This window comes from Oculina patagonica, chromosome 4 (assembly GCF_052425735.1).
Source record: "Oculina patagonica isolate OP01 chromosome 4, crgOcupat, whole genome shotgun sequence".
In the NCBI taxonomy this organism is placed as follows: domain Eukaryota; kingdom Metazoa; phylum Cnidaria; class Anthozoa; order Scleractinia; family Oculinidae; genus Oculina; species Oculina patagonica.
Genome location: NC_135761.1, coordinates 7,015,574 through 7,026,499, shown reverse-complemented (window position 1 = coordinate 7,026,499; position 10,926 = coordinate 7,015,574). Strand labels below are relative to the sequence as shown.

The 10,926-nt window shown below is 38.6% G+C and overlaps 2 protein-coding genes across 2 annotated transcripts in view; both read right to left on the bottom strand.

Annotated features, from left to right (window-relative positions):
- The window catches only part of LOC144649287 (uncharacterized), a 46,401-nt gene extending 46,259 nt beyond the window's left edge, over window positions 1-142 (bottom strand). Inside the window, exon 1 of the mRNA XM_078508762.1 lies at window positions 70-142. The gene's annotated coding sequence lies outside the window, so the exon portion shown is untranslated. The remainder of the gene's footprint in view (window positions 1-69) is intronic.
- Window positions 143-3,140: 2,998 nt separating this feature from the next.
- On the bottom strand, window positions 3,141-9,222 carry LOC144652154 (uncharacterized). Its single transcript, XM_078512173.1, has 7 exons — window positions 8,717-9,222; window positions 7,994-8,347; window positions 7,074-7,270; window positions 6,143-6,308; window positions 4,787-4,980; window positions 4,264-4,497; window positions 3,141-3,710 (listed from the first exon to the last, which is right to left on the bottom strand). The coding sequence occupies exons 1-7, from the start codon at window positions 9,108-9,110 to the stop codon at window positions 3,672-3,674; spliced, it is 1,578 nt and encodes a 525-aa protein (XP_078368299.1). The 5' UTR covers window positions 9,111-9,222; the 3' UTR covers window positions 3,141-3,671.
- Between the last annotated feature and the right edge of the window lie 1,704 nt (window positions 9,223-10,926).

Sequence of the window (10,926 nt, the reverse complement as noted above, 5' to 3'; positions counted from 1 at the left end):
TAAAAACGCCAATAAGACAATTTTAGGTCGTGCGTAAGCAACTAGTTGATGTTTTTCACTTCGCGATACCTTGTGACGAGCAACGCCGAAATGCTTTTTTCCAAACCATTTTTCCGAACACCTTTAACGAAAATATTTGGATATCCAACCTCAGGCCTTTTGTTATTAAACTTCTACCCTGTAAGGCAACGTTTTGATGAGTACTAATAACGAAAATGAAGTTTACAATTTGTGACAACTTACAAGACTGTGACAGCTTTTGTCTGTATATTAAATTGCAAATAATGAGGAAATGATCTCAAGCTTAGAAAATAAGATACAATATCTTTAGTGTCCTCTGACTGTAAAAGAACGTTAAATATCATGAATATTTCAAGCAAAACGAGCCTCTCGCCTATTAGTTTTAAATGACTCATAGTTTGATAAAGTAAACTGCGCGATTTAGTTATTTTAAAAAGAGGAATAATAAATCAAAGGATATTGACAATAGCTACAAACTTGAAAATCTCGACTCATTCAAGTTGCTGATAACGGTGGGAAATGGAACCACTATACAGTACAATAGCCTTTAGTAATAGGGCAGCCATCGACAGATTCACTCGGCGACGCAAGCACAAGCGCAAGGAAAACAGCTCTTATTTCACCCTGAAAACGGCTTTGACTCAAGATAAAGCACAAGCGCATTGCATTTGGATGCTTGTGTTTGTGCTTGCGGCGCACAAGCACAAGGATCAAAATTTCCTTTTTGCGTGATCGCGCTTGTGCTTGTGCTTATGCTTGCGTCGCTAGTGAAAACCAGGTCTTTAGTATTTCAATGTGGCATCTATTGATTATGATGGAATACACAGAATACAATTCGACCCTCCACTTCACCGGTCTCAAATGAAGGCAAGTGATTATAATGGTGAAGATTCCTAACATAACAGCCAATGGAAACCGTATGTAATATATATCCTTTAATAATGATTCATACAATAAAAACGTTTGATGGCTGTCAAAATGGTCGCGAAACGATTCTCGCATTTTCACCCTGTTTAACATTATCCTTAATTTGTATTATTTTCCAAGTTATCTACCATATTGTTTACATTATTATACATTGACTAAAAATGTACTTCTTTTAGCTATAGTAAGATATCTAACTGAATAACTTGGGATGATGGCATCGTTTATGAATATGACATTTAATAGTCCTTTCACTAGCTTGACCGCAACCATTGTCCGTTTTCAACACAATCACTAATAAAACAGAACAGGACTATTCGGATCATTCTTGATCGAGGGCAGAATTGAATCACCGTACTTCCTTCGAGAGTTCACAAATCACTGATATAAATGTTGAAGTCTTCGGAACTTGATGCTGATTGAGGGGTAAAAGACAACAAGGAGCCTGCCGAGCTCAGAGTGACTTGGAGTGAAGAAAGACAAGCTGTTTTGCGTACATCAGTTTGTTGGGAGAATGCATGAGTAGTGACGGCAAAAGAAGGACTGAAAGGAATCCCAGTGCTACCATGTGAACATACAATTAAGTCAGACGATTTCCATGAGTCTCCCAGCCGATTGAAAATGTTCTCTGACAAACGGCGAAATAGCGTTTCTTGTCTTGCGTTATCTGAGTTAAAAATCAAAAGAAAGATTAAATAAATTATTCGTCAGATTCGTGATGGATATGAATCAATAAAAGCGGAACATTTTATTTTATTTTAGCTCACTCTTCAGTAGGCTTAATTCATAAGTTTCTAAAATTTATGAACAAGCCTCGGATTGTTATGGATGACTAGTGACTTTCACCTGGCACAGGTTCGTGGTTGAAGCTCGAAAACTTTGAAAAACTTGTAAGCCTTGTTTGTTAGTTTCAATGGAATTTTCTTTCAAATACTGTAGCATACATGATGCAAAATAATAATAATAGGTTATATAAGGAACGATTAAAAGAATCCCTCGGTTTCATTGAGCTGAATTTTTTGGGTGAGATCGGATTCGCAGATATCAGAATATAGTCCGACACTAATGTGCTAACTCATAATTTCCTTCTACTCTTTTCAAATGCTCAGATCATTTATTTGCTCTTATGCACTTCTTAGTGTACCTACGTTTTGGCCACCTCCAAGGCAATCGTTTCCAAAGAAATATACATACATACAAAATTAAAGTTACCTTCATAATCCTTAATTTCCAGGCCATTTACCCCGGCTCTTTCTCTTGCTCAATGACCCGGCGAATCCTGCGACGCCGCTGTTGTTAATAAGTATGACTCTGCGGCGCTGTTTGCGGGAAAGACTTTTTGTTCGAGCTTGATAATTCGATCGTTCACGTTCAAATAAATAAATACGATTCCAAGTAGAAATCCCACGATACAGAAGAAAAATAGAAATATCAAAGCAAAACGCGAAACGCGGTCATCAAACCGTTTTCCTGTAGGAGTCATGCTGAACACGGGTCTTGATTCAGCTGATGTAAAAAGTATCGGGAATTTAAATTATGCATACGGGCCAGTATATTTGTTTAATGGTGTTAAGGCATTTATGCAAAATTACACTCCAGAGGGATTTAAAATCTGACACCTTTTGTTTTTATTATTTACCTTTAGATCCAGTGCAAACATTTCCGTCTGCCTTTTAAGTGCGCCCAACTTTCCTTTTCTTTAGTTTTTTTGATAACATGATTTTTCTGATTCTTTCAAACCCATGAGTACCGTTTGAAAGGCATAGCACTGAAGAAAATTAAAGAACCTCCTAAGCCTGAGCTACAGAAAACATATTGCCATATTCTTTAATAATGTGCTGAAAATCGTTAGAAATCAAGCTTATATCAAAGCAAAGAAACCACTAACTTTAATTGGGGATGGGTAGGGGGAGAAAGTGTATGTGTAATTTTTACTTTGCAGCTTTCTATGACCCGTCCCCCCGATATCCTAAAGGAAACGTATCGTCATTCCTAATATGGGCTAAAAATAATAGCAAATCAAGTTTATTTCGAAAATGGGAATATATATTGTAACTGGGAACAATATGGACGCTGCCAATTTTTAGCAGTGGTCTGTTCTGTTACAGCTATAAATAATGATGTTATTAACGTCCCGAAAAAACCTGAACGGGAGATCCATGAACAGAAAAATACTGAGCAAGTTGCATCGCCTGTTTGCAAGACTGAAGAAGGAAATGTGAAAGGCAATTAAGGAAACGTTAGCAGTTAAAGAAGTTTAGGAGCCAAGTTACGGTGAAATAATATTGAACGTGTCCAAGACTGAACGCGTTTGCAAGCCATATATGTCACCGTATGTTCTTGTATGAGACGCATATGTCATTATGTGAGGGGAAGGCTGACTTTACAGGAACCGGGTAATAACTTCCTTTAACCTGTATCTATAGAAACAGCGTTAGTCAAAAATCGCTGATATCCTCAATCTAGTGTGCAGTAATATGAACTAATCTCAGTTTATTCTTTATTGATTTATTTTGGTTCATCTAAAATATATTTTACTTGAATATTGATCTGAAACACGTGCCTGCAATAAGACAAAGGCGGCTGAGAAGTCTTCACATGAAAACCTATATTAATAAACTTTACAAACTTTCAAAAGCACTAAATTTTTCCTATAATTCTTATATTCATTACAGTTATTTTTTTGCATCTTCATGAAGAAAAAAACACAATGAATTTGTAATGTCTTACGAATCTTCATCCTCAACCCCGTCCTCAAAGTATTTCTGATGAAAAAATGGTGGAAATTCACGGTTAGTTAGTAAATATTTTTTCTTTAACCTGTAATTTCCAGAAGCAAGAAATAATTGTCTGATGTATCTCCCAATTTCTTCATGGGGTTGAACTAGCCAGTCAACCAACATATTCAGTCAATCAATCAATCAGCCAGCTAGCCGGCCAGCTAGCCAGCCACCCAGTCAGTCAGTCAGTCAGTCAGCCAGCCAGCTAGCCAGCCAGCCAGCCAGTCAGTCAGTCAGTCAGTCAGTCAGTCAGTCAGTCAGGTAATCAGTCAGTCTGCAAGTCAGTCAGTCAGTCAGTCAGCCAGCCAGCCAGTCAGCCAGCTAGCCAGTCAGTCAGTCAGTCAGTCAGTCAGTCAGCCAGCCAGTCTACCAGCCAGCCAGTAAGGCAGGCAGGCAGGCAGGCAGACAGGCGGCAGTCAGTCAGTCCGTCAGTCAGTGAGCCGGTCAGTCAGTCAGTCAGTCAGTCAGTCAGTCAGTCAGTCAGTCAGTCAGTCAGTCAGTCAGTCATTAAATCTTAGCAAATAAGCAAACATCTTGCCTTCCACACATCTTCGTGAAATCGATCTCCGTGCTCCTTGTTTGTTTGCCCCACCCATTTGATGGGAGACTTAAACTGCAGGTCGTCATCCGTGAGGAGCCCTGGATCCTGCTTCGCCAAATAATGACGTAGTTGAATAAATATATCAGCATAAAAATTATCGTCGTCACTGTCAGCTAATTCTTTTAACTCTTCCATGCATGGTCTGATGTTTGTCTCATCACAGGCGGATTTCTGTAGTGGAGATAAGAACAGAGTACATGTTGAATCGGGTTTTTGTTTTGTGTAAATTGCCATCATGTTTGTTTTTAGAAAATGTTCGATTCTTTAAATCCGAAGTTATTGTGAAATTACTCTACCAATTGTGTTGTAAGTTTAGTCTTAAATTGCCGTTACTTATATAGCAACTTCATTTATTTTTCCATTTATTTTGTGAGTAAATTTCACTCTAGCATTTTTGATCACATTATAGCTACTGTGTGTACTGCTATATTGCATGTTCTGCGTTGTATCGCTGTCACACCTGCATAGAAATTGAGTCATCAACGTTAACATTGCTCCACCACCATCCGGAAGGGATGTATAGTATCTCCCCTGGCCTCTGTACACAATCCAGTGGTTTGGACTCCTCCTGTATCTCTGGTCTTGTGTAAATCCACCATGTGAATGATTCAGACTGCTGAGAGTCCTGGGTTCGATGATCATTGTGAATTACACCTATTTAAAGAATTGAACATCGTCTTTATTTTTTCACATATACAATGCTAAAAAAAATTTCCTGCGATGGACTAGCATCCCATCAAGGGGGGAGTAGAAATACTCCTAGCTGCTTAATGCTAAGGAAACCGGGATAAGCTCCGGCAGTATGCGCCCTTTTGGCTCGAAGCTGACCTTTTTAATGCTAAAAAAATACCTTATCGAAGGTTGGAAAAAATGACGGTCATTAAAGCAAAAAGGTAAATTAGTGAGGGGTCAAAGGCGTTAGTTAGGCGACAAGTACGATACGAGCACAGTGTCTGCAGCAGCTTGTTGTGTTACCCCGTGGTACTCCCATATGAAAGGGGCGGACATGCGCATCGGAAATTTTCAAAAGAGCCCCTAAAAGAGACGTGGGCGTGGCTCAAGTGTTTTTTTTTTTACCTCTAAAAGTTACCAATATACTCAAAATAGAATTTGTATTTGTATATTTTTTCTTGTGCAACCCTAAACGAGACCTAGACGGCTAAAAATATTGGCATTCCAGCATTCTGCCTGGGACACCTTATGTGAAAACAAGAAAATCCGAGATATACACCCCTAAGCGAGACGACGAGCATCCCTTCCCGAGTCTGCACTCTTATATGGAAGTCTGCCCCCGGTATATGTCCCAGTCCTCAGAGCAACAGATCTGGCACACTTCATTGTTCATTGCATCCTCTTCTCTTCTCCTCTTTCGAGACGGACGTAAAAAAATGCTTACTTGTAAAATGATTTAATTGCTCGCCCTGATTACACAAATGAACCCTGCTAGACAGCACAGCAGGCAAACTAGGGGCGCTTATCACATCATATTAACAAGTACAGGTATAAATTAAATGGTCTCAAAGAAAGAGGCCGCACGTTTTCCGCGGTAACCACTGCAAAATGTGGGAATAATCTACCCTTAAAACGACGTACTAGTTTTAACTAATTCAGCTTCAACTTTCTTCTTAGATAATTATCCTCGCAAAATGAAGTTTGATTTGATTTGATTTAATTTGATTTGATTTGGTCAGTATATCTTTGCAAACTGATCATTATGGCAGAGACGTTAGGTTTAAAGCCCCACGAAACAATATAAACACAAGCCTAAAACTGGTTTAAAAGTATTAAAGCATAAATATTAATACGTCTAACGTACCCGGTACAAAGTAACTAGAAGGCGGATAAAGACCCCAACGTTTTCTTCCGAAAATCAAAGCACTCCACAGTGAAGCGTTTAGTGCCTCTACACGCCAGTGGAACCCAGATCTCTTGGGAGTCATCTCAAAAGAGAGCTGGGGAGGACGAATATCTTCGTCTACAACCTGAGAAAAATTAACATTTCATTAAAAATGACTTTTTTTTTCACGTTTTCTTTTCTTTTTTCCTTTGTTTTTTGGCCTGCAGGAAAGACAGCAAAGGCCAAAGTTAAGGTTTCTTTGACACGGGCTGAATTATTCCTTCTTACAATTGCGTTCCTTTTAATCCAGGTGAAATTTAGTTAAAATGCAGTGCGCCCTAGCAATTTAATTCAGATTATGTTGAGCTATCTACCTACTTAGATACGTAGCTTTTACTCTTCATTGTTGCAAAAAACTCACATGTTAAAAAAAATCACTCGTGTACCAATGATGCAACCGATCATAGAAGTATGAATGGAGGAGAAACTAAAGCTTGTGAAAAAAGATGCAGTTTGGCGTTTGGTAGGCTACATATATTAACCCATGAGAAACATCTTTAAAAATCAAAAGGAAATCAAGCTATGGCTATAAATATCGATTTTTTTTTGGAAGCCGCAGGAAACAACTTGAAAAGTTAAGTCTTATAACTTTTCAAATTGCAATCCATTCACATCCGAGCCATCCGCATCCAAAGACGCTTGTCAACAGTTTCAGTGCTCTAATATAGCAATTTTTAATAAAAGTAGACCATTATTTTTAGTTTTCCTACGTCACAAATATAATTTTTTGCTGTCCAAAAATCTGGTCAAATCCATGACAAAGCCCTTTATGGTTCTGAACGGTAATTAAAAATCTCTAGAAGAACTGACAAGGTTTACTGTGAAGTCAACGTGGTACTGGGTCACTAACCTCCAAATAGTTTTGAGAGAATTCTGGAAAACGTATGGTGTCCATAAGCTCTGGGTAAACCTGGTGAAAGTCTGTCATGACTACTTTTGCTGGTTCTCTGTACATATCTGAAAAACGACTACGAAATTTATTCCATTGTAAATAGGGAGTGATACCTTCCGTGACGTCAGTTTTCACTCCCTTGGTGAGGAAACTTCCTAAAAGTAAAATCACAAAAATTGTTTAGTTACTGTGGGTAAGGCTGGGAACGGTATATGTAGCGACCTCCCGCTTGTCACTTGGTGATGCTGCTAAGCCTCTTTGGCCAAGTAAAAAGACAGAAATTCTCGATGCAATTTAAAACAATAATATCCGAAAGAGCTGAGGCAGACGGGAGTAACTCTTGGACACTGAACTTTTTCAATGCACTACAAGAAAATGAATGCTGCCGTGGTTTTGACGATGTATATACGAACAAAATTTTTAAAATCCATATTTTTCAAATCTTTAAACCGAAGATAAATCATAAGTTAAGCCACAGCATATATTTACAAAACACACTAAGATTGCGCAGGCTAAAAGCAATATTTAAATAACTCAAGGGAAACACTATCTGTATCCGCTAGCACGAGCCGTTGGTGTATTCTCTAGCAAAAAGACAATTTCATTTTGATAATAACAAAAGATGATTGATTTTCCTTTCTTACTCTCTGCGGTGTCTTCTAAAAGAAATATGGAACATTTTTCTAGTTTCTTTTTGTTGAGTTGCAGGAACACTCGTAAAACTGGTCCCGTTTCTACAGTTTGCTTCCACTCGACTCGAGCTTGTAGCTCTTTAAATAACTCGATAGAAACAGGGGAAATGTTTCGCATTTTAATTTTATAATTTATTTTTGCATATAATTCGAAGGCTCTCTCAACACGGCGACTTTCTCGCTTACCAATTTGATCAAAATCCCAGGATTTCGTAGCTTCCCAGCTGTCCATCATTCCTGTCAAAATGGCAGGCTTACGTGGCTTCATGTAACGCTCCACAAATGTCTCTTTTGAAGGTCGATGAACGCGCTCCATTGTACATTCGCCATGCTGTAGTTGTTTGATTTGCTCTGTCATACGTTTGAAGTAAAGCCACTCTCGTTCCACGCGCTTTTGCCGTCGCAGCTCATGCGGTAGATCGTGTAGGTCAGCAGTCGTCTTTTGGCTTGTTACGTTATTTATAGCAAAACTTCCTTGAATTTGAGGAGACTGGTCAGGAGAGAAAGCTTCCGAATCATCCTCGTCAACAGAACCAAGATCTAGTATCGGGAGAGAAGTGTTTGATAGTCTGGTCATGATTTCACACGGCTCATTCTATGTGTTGTCAAATTTCGAGATAGGAAGCTAGCACGAATTTTATCTTCCTTTTTTTATCTATTAACAATAGCTTAAAACCGTACCGCTTAAATTATTAAGTGAAATTTTTTACTTGGCGTTTTTTGGCATAATAGATGGTTTTAACCAGCAAACGTGGTGAAGAAAATCGAAATACGGCATAAAACCGATGGTTAAAATATGTCATGTAAGCAAAAAACAAAACTACAGAATGTAAACAATATCACAGCTGTGCATGCAGAAACGACTGCTAAAAAGAATCCTTAATGACTTGGTAATCTAAATTTTCTTACCTTTACTATTCCTGATAGTGAATGTACCGCTACTGCCGCAAGTTTCAGGAGCACTGTTTTCGCAAATTTTAATGTGATAATCACCCGATTGAATGGTTTGGGGTACAAGCCAAATATGCCTCATTGTACCCTCCTTAAACTCGCTTAAACCTGATGAAATCTCCACGACTTTGTTCTCCTCATTGTCCAGTAGTTCTATGTTCCATTTGAAGCAGGATTTCGACTGAGTCCATGTTATTGGATAAGAATTCTGTCCTGTTATCCAAATAGCTCCTTTTTCTGGCTCGCTTACTGTTATTATATTTCCTGGTTTCTGGGCGCTCTCGCATAATCGTCGAAACAAGAACAGTTCTGTTACTAGAGTCAAACGCACAATTAGGTTTTCAAGGAGCATTTTAAAAGCATTCACTTCCGTTCAGTTGGCTGTGATTATGTTAATTATGATTATAATTATAATAATGTAAATAAAAACAGAGATCATTTCTCAGCCTGACACGTGTTGAGTAACGCATCTGACAATTTAACAATTCCAGAAAAAAATATCACTGCTCCTGCGCAAAATGTTGATTCAATGATCAGCAACGTGTTTCCCCGGCTAAAATTCGCAGGGTATTCCCAGTTTTCACTTACTTCATTCTTTTTATGCAAGTCAACGGTTCTTTTTTTATTCATTGTTTAAAACGTGATTAAGATGCATGCGAACTGACGCTAAAAATTAATATTTATTTTTCTGGCAACAAATCCTTAAACGTTTCTGATTTAACTTCTTGAAATACACCATTTTTAGATTCCTAACTCCTAAACTGAGGAATCTAACTGCTCGGACTAACCATTTTATTAGCACGGATATTATCTGTTTAAAATGTATAGGTTAAAAAAAATTATAAGTACAGGTGGCAGCTAAATAAATATATGGCTTACAATCAAACATACAAATCATTGGCGCCTACATAACGAATGCAAATGCCATCAAAATCTATATCTTAAAAGAAAAAACGCGCGCATGGCGTGATCAGGTATGTTCCTGAAAAATAATATCAAATAAACATACTTTTGATAATTGAAAAAGTAATTTCTTTTCTACGGGTTCCTTAGTTGTTGTTAGAATAACAGCAGCAATAGCGTGGACCTTAAGGTAGATAAAAGGAGGCTAGGAACTAGTTGATTACTGTATTTTGATTTTCAGTCACTTTCGAACTATCTTCCCTTTAACTGTTATTAGTAGAAACTCAGCTGTGTTCTATTGGAAATCCGCGTATCTGATTGGTTTTCCCACTGTTTTCTATTCGCCGATAGAAAACAGTCGCGCGCGCGAAGGAGACGCGGTGGCCTAATAGTTAGCGTGCTCGACTCCGAGTCGAACGGCCCGGGTTCGAGGCCTGGCCGGGGCGCTGCGTTGTGTTCTTAGGCAAGACACTATACTCTCACAGTGCCTTTCTCCACCCAGGTGTATAAATGGGTACCGGCGAACTTACTGCTGAGGGGTAACCCTGCGATGGACTAGCATCCCATCCAGGGGGGAGTAGCAATACTTCTAGTCGCTTAATGCTACGGAAACCGGGATAAGCTCCGGCTCTATGGGCCACTTAGGCTCGGACAGACTTTACTTTCTTGATTTTTGTCTTCAAAGTGCACAATATTGTAGGTTTTGGACTGCAATCCTTTAGAGTTTCTACTAAAACAATTAGACTACTCACCCTCGTTTTCTATGAGCGATAGTCAACTCGGCTGCGCCTCGTTGACTATTTGCTCATAGAAAACTCGGGCTCGTAGTCTAATTGTTAATTAGATCCCAAAAACTTGAAAGAACCCTTTTAAAATGTATGATACAATGAATGAGGGACGGATAGGGAAAAAATGGAATTAATGAAAGTTTAATGAATAGATGGACACTGTTTGTCAGTTTTGTTTGCTTTTTTATTTCATTTTGTTATGTATGTTATTCCTCCGTTAAATCAGTTTTTGGGGATTGGGTCCCTTTGCCGACTTGTCTGCTCCACTGACAAAAATAAAGTACTCGTACAACATAAAAAAGTACAGTGTTTCGATAGCATTAGGCCGCACAAGTCAAGTTGACCCTTCCAACCAAGTAATTCAGGCTACTTACTAAAACTGTAGCCTGCGAATGCAGTCGCCTCTCATTGTTAACGGTCGGTTTAAATTTGGCAAGCGATGATAGGTGGCTGTGTTCGCAGGTGACTAAAACTGTT